Source organism: Podarcis filfolensis, assembly GCF_964270895.1.
Source record: "Podarcis filfolensis genome assembly, chromosome: 6".
NCBI classification, from domain to species: domain Eukaryota; kingdom Metazoa; phylum Chordata; class Lepidosauria; order Squamata; family Lacertidae; genus Podarcis; species Podarcis filfolensis.
This window is the reverse complement of record NC_139609.1, coordinates 93,276,137-93,296,641: the sequence shown is the minus strand read 5'-3', so window position 1 is coordinate 93,296,641 and position 20,505 is coordinate 93,276,137. Positions and strand designations below refer to the sequence as shown.

Here is a 20,505-nt window from a genome sequence, read left to right as displayed (position 1 = left end):
TAGATTTTGCCACTCACGCAGACGCTCAAAATGACATCACGCACATGCGCAGAAGCGGTAAATCACGACCCGCGCGGACGCAGGTTGCATTCTGTTCATGTTGCGAACGGGGCTCTGGAACAGATCCCGTTTGCAACCAGAGGTACCACTTTACATACAATCAGTTGAAACAAGGCAGTCCCTGACTGCAAGGCTACAGTCAAAAAGTAATATGTAGTTATGAACCTGACTGTCCATACATAGACGTAGACATGACAGTCATTTGGGGAGCATTGATCACTTGGAAAAACAAAGATGGGGGAGGAGGAAGACAAACTCTCTTGCAACTTTGTAAAAAAGAAAAAAAGAAGCTTCTAATGCCTGATCACCTAGAGGCCATTTTCACTCACCACAGGTGACCAGACAAGTGACTGTTTACAAAGAAGCCTAATTAGGACTCTTAAGATATATTATTATGCCTGTGCTGCTAAGGTCCCTTTAGCTGCCATTTATACCTCCTTGAAAGCTATTAGTGCCCCACTAGCAGTCTCTCTTTCTCTTCCAAAGTAGAGCGGAAGGACTGAAATCTAAAAGCTTTGCAAGCACCCCGTGGCTCCCTTCAAAGTGCTATTTTGTGTGCTTTTTGTCTCTGGAAAATTTAGGGTAGCTTTTACAAAGTTTCCTTTGAAGAAGAGAGCATAGGAGGCTTCCCCTGTGTGTTTGCAATAGTATGCCTGTTTAGAAATACACACATTTGAGCAGGCATTGTAAGAGGCACAGAAGCCAGCACACAGGCAGACAAGGGCAGGACAGGACATCAGCACTGGGCCACAAATTCTGAAACCAACTCCCTGCAGGCAAAAAGCCTGAACATGCTCTCTCTTTCAACTCCCTTTTTTGAGCACACATTTGCTGTTTAGACAAATGCGGTTTTGGTCTTCACCCGACCAGTTGTCTCCCATCAACAGCCGAGATTGGTCTGATTCAGCAGAGTTATTATGTGTTTATGAATTTCCATGAGCGTGGAATCACAGAAGATGAAGTAGATATAACTTCCAGAGGAAAGAAAAAGGCTAGCGCAACTAGACCAGTAGAGAAACCTTTCTTGAAACAGGAATATATCTGTGAAATTGCTCTCTCATCTGACAATGGTATCAATTTTCATGGCTCCAGAGCAGTTATGATATATAAATGGAGTTTGCTGTCAGATTAAACACCTTTGCTCCAGCATTTAATGAAGAACAGGCTTGGTTTACTGCTCTGCATCACCTGAGCTATGGATATTATTTCTTAAATAAGCAAGGCCAGGGGGAAAATCATCCACACAGATTAAATTTAAACTTCATACAGAAGAGCTAAAATATATTGATTTTCTCATAAAGGCCACATAGTTGAGAATCCTCCCCAGTTACTGAACAAAGCTAGGCTAAGATTGCTCGGTTGAAAAGCGTATAGTATTTTACTCAAGCTGTGAAGAACTTGCCCCCTTGAGGGCTGAATTAATTTCGGCCAGAGGTTTTTAAAAGAACAAATGGAGAAAAAGAAAGAAAATAGAAGAAACGGGAGGTAGGGGGGAGAGGAGAGTATGAAGCCTTCACATCTTCTGCTCTGGAAACTGGGGCAGCATCCTAAGTGAAAGTATCAAAAAAGTAACCTTTAGCTTCCTCTGCAACCTCCTATGGAAAAGGTTATTTAGGGGGAGAGGGGCTTTGTTAAGTACAGTACTCCATCCGGCAGAAAGCAGAACAGAGATGCCTGCAAACCTTTTTGTGCAAAATGCCCCTCTGAGTTTTTATACGTCCTATGGTGCCTTTTACACCTGACTGAAATGTTTGGCAGTCGGTCCCCAACAAGGATGTTAGCTCTGCTCTGCAAGCAAAAGGTCCCAGGTTCAATCCCAGGTAGGTAGGGATGGGAGAGACCCTTGCCTGAAATCCAGGAGAGTCGCTGCCAGCCAGAGTAGACAATACTGAACTAGAAGGACCAATGGTCTGACTCAGTATAACGCAGGATCCTGCATATTCCTGTGTTCATTTCAGGGGGGTGATGGGCCTTTAATTCACTTTTTACTGTGCTCGGGAGGGCAGAGAATGTGTGTGCTGTGCTGTTTAATTTCCACGCTGAAATTCATTTATGCACACTAGCCCAAATGCAGATGTTTGGATGTGAATAACAGAATCAAAGAATTTTAAGAGTCAGAATGGGGGCTACTGTTCAGCCGTATGACTCTTCAAACTGATGCAAATTGCGTGCTGCCTGGGGAATTTCTGATGTGTTCTAGAGGGCAAGGCTAGTTAGGCTGCTTACCAGCCCTTTCACAGTCTGGTGTCCACTGAATGATAATAATAATAATAATAATAATAATAATAATAATAATAATAATAATATTTTTTTATTTATGCCCCGCCCATCTGGCTGGGTTCCCCCAGCCACTCTGAGGAATACAGGGCCCAATCGGCATTTACACATTTGTAAGGATGCAATCCTGCGCATGTTTACCTAGGTGTGAACCCACTGAGACATACTGACGGTAGCTTGCATACATGCAGAAGGTTCCAGGTTCAATTTCTGACCACTCCAGATGAAGTACAGTGGTACCTCGGGTTACATACGCTTCAGGTTACAGACTCCGCTAACCCAGAAATAGTGCTTCAGGTTAAGAACTTTGCCTCAGGATGAGAACAGAAATCGTGCTCTGGCGGCGCGGCGGCAGCAGGAGGCCCCATTGGCTAAAGTGGTGCTTCAGGTTAAGAACAGTTTCAGGTTAAGAACGGACCTCCAGAACGAATTAAGTACTTAACCCGAGGTACCACTGTAACTGGATGCAAAAGATCCTGGAGAGAGCTGCTGCCAGCCAATGTACAGTACTGATTAGATGAATTTTTAGGGTTGTATTCTGCTAAGTTTTACTCATAGGCCTATTCCAGTCTATGGATCTAACTTAGTCATGTTCTGTAATTTCTACTCTGAGCGAAACTTAGATGACTACCACCCATTGTCTTGATGTTGTGCAAGGCAGTTTATGTCATTAGCTCAGAAGGTTTGGAAAGAGGGTTAGGCAAATTCACAGAGGATGAATCCCAGCCCGCTAACAACCATGATAGCTAAATGAACTTCCATGTTGAGAGGCAGTGTACCTTGATCCAGATGCTCCGATTGTATATTTTATCTTTATGAATGCTGTTTTTATTGTGTTATGTTATATGAGCTGGTCTTTGACTGTAATAAATAAATTACTGTAAGATGCTACTGGAAGGAATTTTTTTATTTAGCCCAAAGGCTATTCATCAGTAAATAAGGATTTGTTTTAAGTTTTTCATGTATGCTAAAACTCAGTCTGTTTTTTTAAATCGTTTAACCACATCAGTTAACAAACATGGATACATATGCTATAATGTTATTGTTTTAATTAAATAAATTGTTTAAGTTGTTATTAAGGAAATGATTATTTTTCTCCTTCCAATAAAGTACAGCAGAAAAGTTGTCCAAATATAAACAATAATTTCATTATTATCTGTCTATGTATTTCTAACAGTATAACCAAATCAGTATTTTTTGATATAACTGTAAAAACTACTCTGAAAATTTATTATTCCAAAAACGAAACCTTCATCTGATTGTAAATATTAAGATTATACCAGCAAGAATGATTCTTTCTGTAAAAAAATGGTTTAAATCAAGTCTTATTGACTAGGGATTTAAATTGTAATTTAAATCAAATCCACCCTGCAACTGATGGAAACAGAATAAGACGAAAAGATGGATTGGTTCATCAAGTCTCTTCGTTTCCTTATTTATTCATTTTTATGTGTTCTCTCCTCCTAGTGGTGCAGCAATAAAATTGCTAGCACATTTGCAAAGCTTAAGCAGGGCCTGGTATGGATTCAAAATAGATGGAGGTCAGGTGTTGAGAAATGCAACTTTATAATTCTACAGTAAAAATATTTATATAGCACTGTATCATTTAACATCACAAATACAGCATAAATCATGTAAAATAATTAACACAACAATAAAACAATTATAAAATATAAAAAACTATTAACAAACTAAACAATAAGCAAAACAGCAATTAAAAAATAAACTAAATATCACAATTACAGCAAAAATGCGCTTTCCACTTTTTTGCTGCAATCTGCTTTTAGCTGTTTGTGCATCAGATGTCAAGGAGATAAACAGCTAGGTGATTTTTAAAAGGCACCTGAAGGTTCAGGAAAGCTTTTCCGTGTTTGATACTGTATTGTGTTATCACTATTTTCTGTTGGGCAGCCACCCAGAGTGTCTCAGTCAGATGGGCGGCATATAAATATAAAACAATAACAACAATATATTATTATATTACTATACTATATTGAATATCAACATATCATTATAAAAATGCTGTTGTAATAAAATGTGCAGGTGCCAAACATTAAAATATCAGTTAGGACCAACACCAATATAACTTTCAGTATCGACCAATAGGGATATTTCAATATGAATATTACAAAAATAAGCAAAACAAAATAAAACAACCATATATTATTATATTACTATACTATATTGAATATCAACAAATCATTTTAAAAATGCTAAAAAAAATTTTCCTTCCAGTAGCACCTTAAAGACCAACTAAGTTAGTTCTTGGTATGAGCTTTCGTGTGCATGCACGAATTAGTTCTAGTTAGTTCTTGGTATGAGCTTTTCGTGTGCATGCAATGTCCTGGGACATTCTATACAAGATCTCAAAGTAGCTGTATTACTACAAAGGAATTTCAGAAATAGACTGGAAAGAGAAGCTGCTGAATTGCAACTCATTACCAAACTTAAAACCATGGAGAGACCTGGTCTGAACAAAGACATTGGATTCTTATCTCATTATACATGACAAAGCCATTTTTCACCTTCTCACCCCTTGCTTTTTCCTGTAAGACCTATTGCAGTCGTTAAGAGTCGTCAACAGGCTCATCACAGCTATCTGCCAATCACCCATTCCCACCACCCTTCTGAGTAATACCCCTCCCCACCTTCTCACTATATAGAAGGATCTGGCAACTTCTGTTTCAGTGTATCTGAAGAAGTGTGCATGCACACGAAAGCTCATACCAAGAACTAACTTAGTTGGTCTTTAAGGTGCTACTGGAAGGAAAAAAATTTTTTGTTTTGACTATGGCAGACCAACACGGCTACCTATCTGTAACTTTAAAAATGCTGTCGTTGTAATAAAACGTGCAGGTGCCAAACATTAAAATATCAATTAACATCAACACCAATATAAGGTAACTGTCGATATGAATATTACAAAATAAGCAAAACAAGAGAATAGAAATATGCCAACCATCGCCAATGACAGCAAAAGGGCGCCTTTCCGCTGCTGCTTTGAGCGCGGCAACTTTCCGGGTGTGTGGGAAAGCGGCGTACAAATAAATAAAGCACCTAATAATAATAATAATAATAATAATAATACGTAATAATAATAATGACGATGAATTAAGTAATAAAAAACAGCGGCGGCGCCCTGTTTCCCTCGCCGGCTTCCTTCCCTCTCGGCGCGGCGCCGCCTCCCTCCCTTCCCGCCCTCAGAGTCCCCCGGACGCGACCGAGGCCCAGCGAAGCTCCCGCCGCCTGAGGAGAAGAAGCCGCGAGCCCGCCTACCTGAGGCCGCCCCTCCGCGAGGGAGGCGGAGCAGGACCGGCTAGGCCCGGCCTCCTCGCCGCCCTCTTCTCGCTCGCCTCCCGCCGCGTCTTCTCCTCAGCCGCCATCATGGCTGCCGCGGCCGCTTCTTCGTCTTCGTCGGCCTCCTCGTCGGCCTCCGGGGCCTCGGCTCCGGCGGGCTCCAGCGCGGCGGGCTCTGGGGGTGGCGGCGGCGGCGGCGGAGGAGGCAGCGCTTCGGGCCTGACGGCTTCTCTGACGGGCACCATGAACAGGAAGAAGAAGCCCTTCTTGGGGATGCCCGCGCCGCTGGGCTACGTGCCGGGCCTGGGCCGAGGGTGAGTGGGCCGAGGCCGGGCGCTAGAGTTGGGCAGCGGCCCCGGGAAGTGGGGGCGGCGGCGGGTGGGCCTCGGCCCGGCTGCCTCCTCGAGGCCTCCTCGCGCGGGCCCTCCTCGGGTCAGGCTTTTCCCTCGCCGCCCTTGCAGCGTTTCTTTGCTCGGCTCTGAGGTGCCCACGTTGCGCGTGGAAGGTGCCTCTGACCATACGCAGAGTGCCTTCTCCGCAGACCAAGGCGCGCGTGTTTGCGTGGGGCCTTTAAAAGGCTTCAAGGGCCCGACGCCTAGAGCATGTGCAGAGTTCCCTTTTGCTTCCCGATTGTACCCATAGGCAGGGTGATTTCCTCCTCAGAGCAAGGCGTGTCTGTGTAGCCTTTGAAAGGCTTCAAGGGCCCGACGCCTGGAGCATGTGCAGAGTTCTTTTGGCCTTCCGATCCCTACATTGCAGGGGGCTGGACTAGATGACCCTCAGGGGTCCCTTCCAACTCTGTGATTCTGTGAAAGGAAACAGCACCCTTCCCTGAATAGTACTCTTTCCCCCCCATTTTTAAAAATTGGCAAGTTACGAAAGATAAGGAAATAATGAAAACATGCTGTGAACTGCCCTGAGATCTGTGGATGAAGGGCGGTATACAAATTTAATAAATAATAATAATAAACTCAGCCTATGGCTTTATTATTACTGTATTACTACTACTACTACTAATGTATTTGCCTTTCATTTTTTGGAAAGTCTATTTATGTATATTTTACTTTTTTGCGTTTATAACCCTGCTTTTGGGAGAAGGGTGTTGTGTCTCCTCTTTCCCCACAAAGCTCAGATACGCTTTGCAACCTAGGAAGTTTCTTTTAACACTAACTCAGCTAACTCCATTGTGCCCCAGTGCAGGAAAATGTTCAAAAACAAAGCCATGTGCTTTGTGTCAGAGGACGGTGACTCAGGTCTCCTTCCCTGGATAAGTTTTTGTTTGAAAATCCATATTGGGCATCTATTTATTTATTTTTTTATCCTGACATGTTAACATTGGCTGCAACGAAAAGCACCACAGCAGCAAAAATTAGCAGATTTCTTGGGATATTTTCAGTCTCAGAAACATTTTTGGTTTCCCAAAAGCAAAAACAAACTTAGTCTAGGCACTTAAAGTTGCCTCAGTTGCCCATGGGAAGCCGAGTTTGAGCACTACAGTGCTCTCCCTACTTGTGATTTCCAGCAATTGGCATTCAGAGGTATGCCAATATAGGATGGTCATCTGTTATAGATGCTTGAGTTGAGATTCCTGCATTGCAGGGGGTTGGACTAGATGGCCTTCAGAGGTCCCTTCGAACTCTACAGTTCTGTGATTCTATGGGTGCCAATATTGTGCAGGGTTAGACACTCACTGAAGACCTGCTTCAGTATTTTATATTCAGTATATGTACGCACTTAAAAGATGTCCTAGTGTTTTAAAAAGACAGCAAAATGAATTGGACTCCTTGGCAGGTTTTGAATAAACATACACAAACTTATTGATTGATAACATGGTAGATAGATAATATAAGGATTTATATAATTTTATAATATGCAGAGAATAACATGTGTTGAGAAATGAGAGAGAGGAGCTGAGGGAAGAGTCTGTGGGGGGGAGGCAGGGTTTGATGGGGAGTGGGGGGAAAGGGGAAAAAAATAATGAATATGATATGTTTTGATATATTATGTTGAAATTCTTAATAAAAAACTTTATAAAAAAGAAATACGTCCTAGTGTGATAAAAAAGGTGATAAAAGTTCAAACTATATATATATATATATATATATATATATATATATATATATATGTATAATTTAAGGCACACTGGTAACCTTGGAAAGTAAAGATTAGCTTTTAAAATTTGCAGATGTTTTGCTTCCTGAGCATCCAGGGACCATTCTCCCTTGCTACAGTTGAGGGGTTATTGGCAAGCCTGTTGTTTAGGTAGGACTTGGAGCAGGGTTTCTGAATTTGAGGGACTGTTGCCCAGTCCCTTGTCTGCATTCCCTCATACTGAACTGGCTGCTTTCTTCGGTCTAGTGCTACAGGTTTCACTACCCGCTCGGACATTGGCCCTGCTCGGGATGCAAATGACCCTGTGGATGACCGCCATGCTCCGCCAGGGAAAAGGACCGTTGGGGACCAGATGAAGAAAAACCAGGCTGCGGATGACGACGATGAAGATCTGAACGACACCAATTACGATGAGGTGATGCATCTTTGGCCTTACTGTCTTGATGGACATTAATGGCAATGTACACATAAAGCTACATTGTGCTCAGACCATTGCCCCCTTTGGCCTGTCTACTCTTACTAGCTGTGGTTCTGTGGGGTGTGCTTAGTGGATAACGGGGTTCTTGCAGTTAACACTACCTTTTTGTCATTCGCAGTTCAATGGATATGCTGGAAGTCTGTTCTCCAGTGGACCTTATGAAAAAGATGATGAGGAAGCTGATGCAATTTACGCTGCTTTGGATAAAAGGATGGATGAAAGGAGAAAAGAGAGAAGGTAGGAGGTGATTTTTTTCAGCATTGAGATAAATGCTGGTTGTATCTGGGGCCTCTGCACTGGAACCTTGCCTGTTGCTTCTCTGGTTATATGTTTGGCCTGAACATGGGGTCCTGAAGTATTAAAAGTACTTGCTATCTCCCTTTTGGAAATAGGAATGGGTGCCTGCATGGTTGACTCCTGTGCTTTTTTATTTTTTAGAGAACAGCGTGAGAAAGAAGAGATTGAAAAGTACCGAATGGAACGGCCAAAAATTCAGCAGCAGTTCTCAGATCTGAAAGTAAGGAGAGAAAAATGTGTGTGTGTGTGTTCTCCAAAGGTGAAATCAGAAAATTACGTTGGGGAGGAGGGGAGTCAGAAAAATGTTTGTGTAGCATGTGTTGGATATCAATTATTAAATCAAAGTGGACCAGTGAATAACATAGGACTTCAGCTTGGGAGACCTGGGTTCAGGTACTGACTCTCCAGACCACTTGGAGTGTCTATTCCTCATTCACACACCAGGAATAACTTTTAAGAAGTTGCGGATGAAAAAGAGGGAGAAATCAAAACTGTATTTCAGTGACACACTGATTTCAACTATGGCACTGTAATTTTGTCTGCATTTTTTGTAGAGAAAACTAGCTGAGGTCACTGAGGAAGAGTGGCTTAGTATCCCTGAAGTTGGTGATGCAAGGAACAAACGCCAAAGGAATCCACGTTATGAGAAACTGACTCCTGTTCCTGACAGTTTCTTTGCAAAGCACTTGCAGTCAGGCGAGAATCACACATCTGTGGATCCCCGGCAAACGGTGAGAAAGCGGGGGAGGGATACAGGTCCACCTGAGAGAGGTTTCTTTTGTAACATAGTTTTTGTTCATTTTCATCTTTAAACTGTTTAACTTGGTTGCATTGAGAGCTGTCTTTGTTTACATTAGAGCATATGACATGCAACAATTACATAAAATTAAAATAAAAGATAAAACAACAATAGGCACTTGGTCAAACATTTCCGAGTATATTAACAAAGTTGCGACAAGGTGTTTATACCAAAGTTATTACAGATAGGAAATAATGTATAGTAATGTTTTATTGTTTAGATTGGTGATCATAAGTAAAAAAACATTTTGTCTCAATAACAATTAGAATTTATAGGAAGGGGGAAGGGGAAAAAATAAAATACAGTGGTATCTCGGGTTACATACCCTTCAGGTTACAGTCTCCGCTAACCCAGAAATAGTACCTCGGGTTAAGAACTTTGCTTCAGGATGAGAACAGAAATCATGCTCCGGCGGCGCAGCGGCAGCGGGAGGCCCCATTAGCTAAAGTCGTGCTTCAGGTTAAGAACGGATCTCCGGAACGAATTAAGTACTTAACCCGAGGTACCACTGTATGTGCTTCATGCACAGCAGACTGTGCTGTAAACTGTGGATACTCTTCCATCATATGGCTCATTATTTGTGTAATCATTAAAGTCACACCAGACTGCATAAAAATTGTCGTAGCAACTTTAAAGTTAATGCCTATAAACATTCCTCTGCTTATGGGAATGGAAAGGAATTGGCTGCTGCAGGTCAGGGACATTATTTGCATTGAATTCTTAATTCCATCCACCCCTGTGAATCCAACATTTTAATCTGGACACTGTCTGGTTTGGGCAACCTATGAAGGGAGGAGAGCCAGTTCCCTTCAAATCCTCAGTGTGATCAGAAAGATCATGTGCTGCAGCTTTGCCTACCTTTTCGGACTTCAGGTGGGGTATTGTTTATTTGTATGCTCCCCTGAATGAAAAAAATCCTCATACTGTTGGCCCAGTTCTATGGAATGATCTTTCCCAAGAGGTTCATCAACGTTCCTCTGTTTTCATACTGCTCATCTACTATTTGCTAGTGTGGACGTAGGAACATATCCTGGATAGTTTTACCATTTTGTTTGTTTCTGCTTTTCTAGATGTGTCTTATGGTGAGTTTTTATGACATTCTTTAAATTGCATTCTATAAATTACATTCCATAAATAGCAATGAGCCACCTTGGGTGATTGTGGGAAGGTTTTGTGTGGAATCAGTGTTGCTTCTAAGTGGATATCATGGTTCCAACTTCCTGTCTGATATATAAGGATAAGCTTAGAAAGTTCGCTAACCCTTCAGTCAAATTATCTTTAATATATAGCTAGTTGACTAGTTTCTGCTAATGCAGCAAAATATGTCTGTGTAAAAGCCAGTTTCCAACATTCTGTCATGTTTTAGCCTTCACCCCAGTGATATGTTCTGGTGTCCTGCTTTACTTTCTCTAGTACAAGTGAGAAAACTAAAGCCCTGATCATGGAGGCAGTAGTACAGTGACAGCAAAGCTTTCTGTTCCCCTTGGTGACCATCATTTTGTAGTGAGCCCTGGCAGTATATAATCCTGTACACAACCCACTTACCACAAAGATGAGCATCCCCTCCCCTCCCACTAAAACTGATGGCTAAGATTATGGTGGAGACTTGGGTGTTCTTTTTGCACTAGAGACTTTAACTTATTTGGTTTTGCCCCTTCCTTTTTTAAAAAACAGCAATTTGGTGGGCTGAATACTCCCTTTCCTGGGGGCTTAAACACACCTTATCCAGGAGGAATGACACCTGGGCTGATGACTCCTGGGACAGGTGAGCTGGACATGAGGAAGATTGGCCAAGCTAGGAACACCTTGATGGACATGCGACTCAGCCAGGTAAGCATCAAGGAACAAAGTGGATTTTTGTTGCTTATTAAACCTGACAAACGAAATTGGGCCTTAGAACTGTCAGCTTTGGCATCCAGAAAAGTGAGTGCTTGCCATTGAGAGGTTATTTTTCAGGGTTATTCTCCCCAACCCCAACCCCAAATATAGGGTTGTTGGAACAAAGAGTGTAGGGGGGGGTTCCCAATTCTGCACAACAAAGTGATCTTATTTTCTGAGTTTCTTTTAAGTCTGTTTGTGTGCACGTTAGTGAGGCTTGAGTGATAAACTTTAATGACGCTGGCTACAAAATCTGGGCCTGCTGAAGAGGCCAGAGACCATCTTGGCAGTGGATCCTGGAAGACCTGCTCCCTGCCTTGCTGGGCCTTTTCCCTACCTGTCTTGGGAGGGCAGGGCCTTGATTGACTCCAGCTACAACAGCTGTTGAAAAACCTCTTGGGCTGTGTTATTGTCTAGAGTGTTTTGTTTGGGTTTTTGTTGTTGTTAATGATACTCATTTTTGCACCTTTGTTTTTAGATCTTATTATAATTTATGCAGAAATTGTTTCAGTTTGGTTGTGTGCTTTTTGACGCTTTTTATTTGTTTATGGTTTTTGTTATGTTTGTGATTGTGTAAATCTTGTCATGTTGTAAGCCGCCCTGAGCATGGTTTTAACTATGGAAAGACACCATACAAATAAAATGATGATGGCGATCAAACACTTGATTAATCATTGGGTTTACATCTCCAGGTGTCTGACTCTGTGAGTGGCCAAACGGTGGTGGATCCCAAGGGCTACCTCACCGATTTGAATTCTATGATTCCCACACACGGTGGAGATATCAAGTAAGTCAGTGGGTGCACTGATTTGGCTATTAGATTTTCTCGTCACGAGAGCTGGGTTGGTGAGCCTGTGGCCCTCCAGCTGGATGTTGTTGAACTACAGCTCCCATCTGCCCCAGACAGCATAGCTAACAATCAGGAATGATGGAACCTGTACTCCAGCAACATCGGGAGGGCCATAGGTTCCCACCCTTGGTGCAAGAAGGCCCCTTTGCTTTGAGTGATCTGCACATGGTTCAGGGTCCAGCCTTTGTTTGTGACACAGAATGCAGAAACCACTAAGGTGGGAGGTACCTGACAGAACGTCAACCCCCCCCCCCAATCCTGTTTCCAGAAGCAAGGATTCAAAGGACTGTGTGTGTCCCGTAGGTCCTGTTTGGCCATTGCTTAATGGGGCAGAGTTGACTAAAGTGGGATGTGCAGGTTTCCCAGAAGTTGGTGCCAGCGCATAGGCAGACCCTGCTTGCACACTCTCAAGTTGCCTCTACCTGGTTTGCCTCCAAGAGAGCATCTTTGACTCTTACAGATTGGCAAATCAGGTAGATAATAATACATGTGAACATATACCACTCCCTTAGTTTGCTTCAATCCACACCCGTGCCTCTTTCTCCTCTAGCCCCTTGTCTTTGTTCTCACAGGCAATTTTTAAAAATCTCCTATCCATTCCACCATCTTCCAGACTCTGCTTGCTAGCTCGCTTCCTTTGTTCCTTTGCTTCAGTCCTGTAACCTTCCCCACAAACCGTGGGCCCTGTTCTGTCCTCACCACTTTTATACCTTTGCCATATGATGACATTTATTAGCCAGGAGAAGTCTGTAGTGTCGGTGAATTGGTGTGATGTAGAAGCATGCCAAATTATTCTCGGTTCATTTTCTTCCCTTGCCAGTGACATCAAGAAAGCACGTTTGCTTCTGAAGTCTGTGCGGGAGACAAACCCTCACCACCCACCAGCCTGGATTGCTTCTGCGCGCTTGGAGGAGGTGACTGGAAAACTGCAGGTAGCACGGAACCTTATCATGAAAGGGACAGAAATGTGTCCCAAGGTGAGCATTCCATTTTCCAGGACTCCTCCTTAAGTACCTGCGCTGGTTTCTTGTCACTTTGCACACAAAATAAATTATCTTGATCACTGTGACTTAAGACAGTGGTGGGAACCCTTCATGCTATAGGCCTAATTTGGCCCATGAGGCTGTTTACCCCAAGCTACACCCCCCCAGCCCCACACCTGATGTCATATGTGATATTGGACATGGCATAGGTAAAGACGGGGATGCAGGTGGCACTTTGGCCTAAACCACTGAGTATCTTGGGCTCGCTGGTCAGAAGGTTGGCGGTTTGAATCCCCGCGACGGAGTGAGCTCCTGTTGCTCTGTCCCAGCTCCTGCCAATCTAGCAGTTCGAAAACACACCAGTGCAAGTAGATAAATAGGTACTGCTGCGGTGGGAAGGTAAACGGCGTTTCCGTGCGCTCTGGCTTCCGTCACGGTGCTCTGTTGCGCCAGAAGCGGCTTAGTCATGCTGGTCACATGACCCGGAAAGCTGTCTGTGGACAAATGCTGGCTCCCTTGGCTTGAAAGCGAGATGAGTGCCACAACCCCATAGTCGCCTTTGACTGGACTTGACCATCCAGGGGTCCTTTACCCCTTTTTTACCTAGGTTAAAACACAACTGTAGAGGCAGAATGGGGAGCTTAAAGTCTGCTCCCAGTTGCTTCTTGGCAATGGGAATGGGAGCTTACTTGACAGCCCCTGTCAGCTGATTGATATTGCCAGTGCACCCCACCGGGACTGGAGGCACTAGGGAGCTCCCAGGCGGGTTTGCTCCATTGAAGTTTTCCATTTGCTGGTCTACTGCCCTTAGTACCGCAATATTGTTATGAGAGCGCTTGGACTAAAATTGTCAGCCAAAAACTTTAATTTTCTGGTTTATCACCACAACAGTTATTAACACAGGGCTTCAGTAAAGCAAATAATTTAATTAGACAGTGCCTATATCATATTGAGCAACAAAATAATTTGGCCACGGTAAGGAAATTATTTTCCACCTAGTCATTTTGACGCGTTGGCACCCTATTTGCAAAATTTAACAATCCCAAAATGCAGACACGCTTTCACTTCAGCAAGATTGAATATACTGCCTTCGGCTGTACTTGAGGGTCGCTTTCAAAAAAATTCCGTTGGAAAATCGGTTATGTCCATGTGGAGATTGGCAGTTCTGAGTCAGTGACTCATGTGCTTCTGGCTTCCACTCTTTATATAAAGATTTGAGGAGTGAGGTTATTACCCCTCTATTATTGTCCATGTCAGGATGCTCAACCATTGCTACTGTGTCCTTCTAGCAGATCAAGATAACCAGGTGACAGCAAAAACTGCCAACATTTTAGCAGGGGCAATTAGAATAAGATCTATTATTTGATTATTGATGTAAACCCCCAAAATGTTTTTTGTATAGTTAAGTTTTTATCTCTATCTTCATTACATTTTATTTTATTTTATTTTATTGCTATGGCCAGTGGCTGATGCAAATAAAGATTCTTCTAATCTGGTGCAATTTATTTTTTTTAATCCACTTGGGAAAAGCAGCATTGTGGCTCTTCCTTACAGCTGCTTTTACATGCTCTGGGGAAATGTCAGTGGTGATTAGGCAAACACCTTAAGCATTGTGATTTGAGGTTCCCCATCCTGCTTTCTGGGCCCTCATTATTCTTTCTGCTTATTAACTATTTTGCTCTGCTTGACACATCTTTACTTTCTGTTTTCCTCCACTCTGTGCCACCTTCTGCACTGGCTCTGCTACCACAGATGACCAAGGCAAAATGTGTTTGGGGCTATTTGGATTATGGCAGGGGTAGGGAAGCTGTAGCCTTCCAGATGACGTTGGACCACCAGGTCCCATCATCCCTGACCGCTGGCCATGCTGCTTGGGGCTGATGGGAGCTGGGAGTCCAGCAATATATAGAGGGCCATAGATTCCTTGTCCTTGGTTCATGACGGGAGAAGATGGGGGTTGGAGGGCATGAAAGAGGACTCTGCAAATTATTGTGGCCTTATTTAGTTTGATGAAGATGTGGACCCAATGTGCGATGGCAGTGGAAAGGGCAAATCCATGCTAGGGATAAGTGGAAAAGGAATTGAAAATAAAACTGCCAGTACAGAATGTTACGATCAGGGAATCTAGAATACTGCCACCTGAATGAATTATGCCAGTACATATTTAACTGTATAATTCCATCCTGCTTCCAGAATCTAGTTTTCAAAAGAATTTCGGATTCATTCCATTGGTCAGAGCCAGCACACACAGGCCTCTGGTGCTACTGACAAGAACAAATGCCCGTGTTTGCTTTTTTCCTCCTCCCTGCACAACCCCATGCCTTTTGTGTCCTGACTTCTAGATTGTAAGCCTGTAGGCAGGGACTGAATTTTTACTGATTGCTGTAAACTGCTTTGGAAGCCTTTTTTCTTCTTCATCTGAAGAGTGGGAAGAAAATCACTTTAAATAAATAAATATTTTGGGAAAGCGTAAAAATATATATGCCAACATTGTAATGCCTATTATGCAAATCTGTGGTGCGACCGCATGTGGAGTACAGTTTGAAAAGGTTCAGGAAAGGGCTGGTGAAATGATCAAGGGGATTAAGCAACTCCCCTATGTAGAGAGCCTGCCACATTTGGGACTTCTTAGTTTGGAGAAATGGCAAGCAAGAGGCATTATTGCAAGTAAATGACACATTCCAGCCAGACAAAAGACTCTAGGGTGGTGCAGACAGAGCAGGGCCAGTGAAGAGTGTGACTTGGGGTGAAGGCATAGGAAGGGTCATTCAGGCCAGGTAGAGGCCTGGAGGCCCACCTTGAGCTTAACCTTCTCCATCCGTTGCTTAAATTGCAATCCAGTGTCTCTTTCTCCTGGTTGCCACAGAGTGAAGACGTCTGGTTGGAAGCTGCCCGCTTGCAGCCGGGGGATACTGCTAAGGCTGTGGTGGCCCAGGCCGTTCGCCACCTTCCACAGTCAGTCCGGATTTACATCAGAGCAGCAGAGCTGGAGACAGACATCCGAGCAAAGAAGCGTGTCCTTCGGAAAGGTGAGAGAGAGAGCGCTGCCTTTGAAGTGCTGCAGGGTTCTTCCTTTGAAGACAAGTTTGGAAAATACTTTTAGTTCAGGGTGCAGCTGCTGGGCTATTTACTAGGACTGAGCAAGGGGACTGCATCTCGCCTGTATTGAAACACATGCCTTGACTCCTGGCCTGTTTCCAAGCTCACCTCAAAAAGTGTTGGACGGAAAAGTACTTGCCTTTTTAAAACTTATGCCCCGAGTCCTTGTTAGACTGTTTTTACCCCACACAACTCTGCTCAAGTCACCAAGATCATTAACTGGAGGCTCTCCTCTGTTTGCTCCATTCTTCGGAAGTATGTTGGCTGCCAGGTAGGGAGAGGACCTTTTTGGTTGTGGTACCTTTGGAATTCCATCTCTGAGGTAGCTCACCTGAGACCTGCTTTAATTTTTTTGCTGCCAGGTGACTCTCCCAATTCATTGTGCTTTCATCTGCCGGCTCTTTTTTGTCTCGGTGGTTTGATAGAAGGCCCCTAGGAAGTAAGGGATGGAAACAGGCAGTCATAATGTACAACCTAGATGGCCCCTTGAACAAGATAGACACACAGATTTTTTTTTTTAAAAAAAGCTGTCATGATTTCAGCTGGGGATCCGCAGATAGTCCTGGTTCAATACCATGCTTGTCCCTTCAGGGTGGTAGGATGATGGTGGTTGTGGGGTGTCTAATCTCTGCTACTCGGCATGGCCCGTATCCAAAGCCAAAGGTGCCGCCTGCCCCTTGGAACTTGGAAGGCATGAGTTTGCTTCTACTGCACTGAGCTTGCTAGAAGCAACTATAGTAGGTGAACATGTAGCCCTCTGGTTATAGATAGGCGCTTGAAAGGAGAATATACAAAGACCAAACTTTCAAAACTTTTGTAATTAGTTAACATATACCAGAAAATGTTGGACTATGTAAGTACGTATTTACATAGAACACTAGTAAATTCTTACTTTTCACCCCAAAGGCAGTGGGGGAGGGGAAACCTTAAGTTGTATTTTACTCCTTCTAAATATTGTGCTGAACCTTAAGCTTCCATTGTTCTCAGGAGTTAACAGAGTCTTAAGAAATGCTAACCTTTTTGCTTGAAGCTGCTTTTACGTATTCTGTAAGTTGCTCTTCAGTGGCTTGGAGAAATTAGAAATGACTTAGCCACATGGGCTGGACCTGCTTATATGGGTCTTTTATCCCCAAAACTGGCACCTTGTCTCCCTGTGGAGTGCTCACCTGTGGTTGAAAGGCCATCTGGTTAGGCCATGTAAATGTCAGCCTAGCCGTGCAATGGGTTACTCAAAAGCAGGTGCTTTGTGTCTTGATGGCAGGTGAGAGTAGTAAGGGTGGTCTCTGGATCGGGTATTCATTTTGTGTTACCTGGGCATATGTGATAAAGCCACAGTATGTGAGGCGTTCTTCCTGATGCGTGGGAATTGAATCCTCTCACTGCAAGAACATGCCGGTTCCTGCTGGGTAGTGTTTCAGAACATCAGGGCTTGTCATCAAGCATTTAGGGAAGTGCTTGGAGAGAGCCCCCTGCTGCGACTATAAACATGATGAAGGACGGCAAACATCCAACTAGTCAGAATGTTGTCGCAGTAAATTTCCAGGAAGCGTCCTCTGCTGTCTCAGAGCCTGAGGAAGATGCAATCATTATCTCTTGCGGGCTGCTGTGGGTGTAATTAAAGAGCCAGCACCAGCTTGATGTTTTGAAAAGGTTTTGTTTCTTAGTGCATCAAGGCACCAGTCTCTTGCAGCTCTTCTGTCTCCTCACCCGGCTTTTTCTGCCGCATGTGTGAAAGACCAGTTGTGATGAATGACCCACTTCGAAAAGCGTAGTCAAGATCAGGAGGTTCAGAAACCCAAGCAAGACCAATTTCTGTAAAGGCTTACAGTGGTAACTCAGGTTAAGTACTTAATTCGTTCCGGAGGTCCGTTCTTAACCTGAAACTGTTCTTAACCTGAAGCACGACTTTAGCTAATGGGGCCTCCTGCTGCTACCGCACCACCGGAGCACGATTTCTGTTCTCATCCTGAAGCAAAGTTCTTAACCCGAGGTACTATTTCTGGGTTAGCGGAGTCTGTAACCTGAAGCGTATGTAACTTGAAGCGTCTGTAACCTGAGGTACCACTGTACAAGAAACTTTATTAAAAGCCAAAGTCTATAAAAAGGAAAAGCTCCAAACAATTACACAAATTAAGACTGCTCAGAGGCTAAAAAATAACAAAACTGTATTATCTAGCTAGCTGACACTTACACATAAATCTTAGTAGGCTGAGGCAAAATACCTTCTAAGGTCTGAACAGGCGCTGACCTTCCATGATCAGATAACTGCTTATGCTCACCCCAATCCCATTTTTAAGGGAACACTGACTATGGGAGTTCACCCTTTCCGCCCAAATAAATCAGCACCTGCTCCTATCATGTGTCTGTGATTACCGTTCGATACTGGCGTTGAGGCCTTAATGAGAGACAGCTGTGTTTAAGCTGATTATTCTAGCATTTCTAACGAATTCCCACACAACCCGCATGCTAGTCTTAAAGGGAGAATATCACCACACTCCAGTTATAAGGAAAATGAAAGATACCCCATTTTCTTCTTCTTTTAATGGTCTTACTTTAAGGTTAAGCAGCAAATGATCTAGCTCTGAATTGTGCTCAGCTTTTTCCCCATCCACCTTCAATCCCTGTGTAACCAGGTGATCTGGAAGGGGCAGAGTGAACAAAGTTGGAACACATTTTGAGAGTACACACTTGATGCACGTGGTTGGAAGTGGTGTGTGGTTCTCATGTGACGTTTTTAACCTGGGTGCTACAGAAATGAGTTCAGTATAGAGGATTGTGTTCCACCTTTCTGATCTAACTGGCTGCCTCCCAGACAAGGATGGGGCAAGTGGCATGTCCAGTGCAAGGACTTGAGCTTGCAATAGCTCTTTGATCTGGTGACCGGAATACCTCTTGAGTCCCATAAAAGCTGCTAGATTAGGCCTGTTTGCTGGTCTGACCAGCTGGACTTGATCTTTCCATATTGTCTCACCGTGAGGCTCAGCAGAGTCAAATTCCCCTAGTTAACCAGGCTTTCTTCCCAGCTTCTGGTTGTCTTTCCTTCCTGGGAAAAGACGGTTTTTGCATTCTAAGGATCGACATCTAATTTGCGGAATTAGTATTGGCTTAAACTAAAGACCCCTTGAGCCAAGTACTTGTTCAGCCAGTAAGCTCACTCAGTGCTTTTTCTTTGCCCATAACTATCTCACAGGGTGGTTGATATGATAACCGTTCTATTTATTCCACCCTGAATTTCTTTTGAGGAAGGGTTGGGCAATTAATAGGTAATAATCCAAGTTGTGGGCCATCCTTCCCCCACCATGCATAATTAACAATGCATCCATTGCCACCATTAGTGTAATTAATGCATCCATGCCTCTGCATTCAAAGTTGCACCCGGTGTCTCATGGGGCTGTAGTGACATGAGTTAGTGACCGCTGCTGTAGACGGCAGCCCCGCATCTCTTTCTCTCCCCTCTCTACATGCATCAATGTAAAAAAGTGTGATGAGACATCTTCGTTTTGAAAGTTTCCCTGCCTCAGCTTGCTTCAATGAGTTCTGTTTCTTGGAGCAAGAGAAGTTACGGTTGTCCCATGTGTTTGTATGCATTGCTAAACATCATGGCAGGAGGGCAAGGGGAGACATGGAGCCACTCCCCCCTCCCACAACTAAAATGTGTACTATGTTGTTACACGGAGTATATCATTTTCCATGAAGAAGATACAGATTTGTGGAAGTTGAAAGTTTTAGTCCCAAGGTCTTGTGATTTTTTTGTCTGGCTTTGGTTGCCAAGACCTGGTTCTGCCTACACAGCTGAAGTGCTCAGCAGCAATTGGTGAGAATGAGTGTTCTGGTTTGATTGTTTTATAGTTAAGGTGCCCAGGACATCATGACGATGCAACAGCAAGTCATTCTTGCCAGCCTTCTTCCCAACCTTACGAGCTGGGTGGTGGTGAGCGGGGATTGCCAGGGAATTCTGGGGACGGTTTTCTTCCTCTTCTCCCCAACCCCACCAGAAGCTCCAAGGGTGGAGGGAGGCATTGCTGTTTATCCTGCTCCCCGGTTAGGATAGCACATTCACCGAGGCAAGCAAAAGGGTGGAAACCCCGTTCAGGCAGATTGGGATTTTGCCCATAAAATGGTTTCATTCAGTTTTCTAGGTTATCCACATGCAGGAAGAAAGAGGACTCTTTCTGTTGCCACCTTGGACATGAGGTTCTGCAGTAGTGTTTGAAACGCCCATTGTTCTAGACACATTTTGCGACAGGGAGTTTCAATATCACAAGCAGTTTCTGAGCTCTGAATGCAGTGCTGCACCTAAGATTTCAGATTAAAACTGCAGAGTGGGAGGAAAGGAGGACCTTTTTCTGCTTCCCCACTTCCAGCTACTTTCTGA

The 20,505-nt window shown here is 43.8% G+C and overlaps 1 protein-coding gene across 2 annotated transcripts in view; it reads left to right on the top strand.

Annotated features, from left to right (window-relative positions):
* The first annotated feature begins 5,321 nt into the window (after nt 1-5,321).
* PRPF6 (pre-mRNA processing factor 6) overlaps nt 5,322-20,505 on the top strand; it is a 34,323-nt gene continuing 19,139 nt past the window's right edge. Inside the window, exons 1-9 of one of the 2 annotated variants that reach the window (XM_083618457.1) lie at nt 5,322-5,948; nt 7,993-8,161; nt 8,343-8,461; nt 8,663-8,741; nt 9,076-9,252; nt 10,995-11,150; nt 11,891-11,985; nt 12,869-13,025; nt 15,898-16,060. In XM_083618457.1, coding sequence (XP_083474583.1) covers nt 5,722-5,948; nt 7,993-8,161; nt 8,343-8,461; nt 8,663-8,741; nt 9,076-9,252; nt 10,995-11,150; nt 11,891-11,985; nt 12,869-13,025; nt 15,898-16,060 — 1,342 coding nt within the window. In that variant the 5' untranslated portion in view covers nt 5,322-5,721. The remainder of the gene's footprint in view (nt 5,949-7,992; nt 8,162-8,342; nt 8,462-8,662; nt 8,742-9,075; nt 9,253-10,994; nt 11,151-11,890; nt 11,986-12,868; nt 13,026-15,897; nt 16,061-20,505) is intronic. The other variant, XR_014549164.1, reaches the window with a different exon arrangement.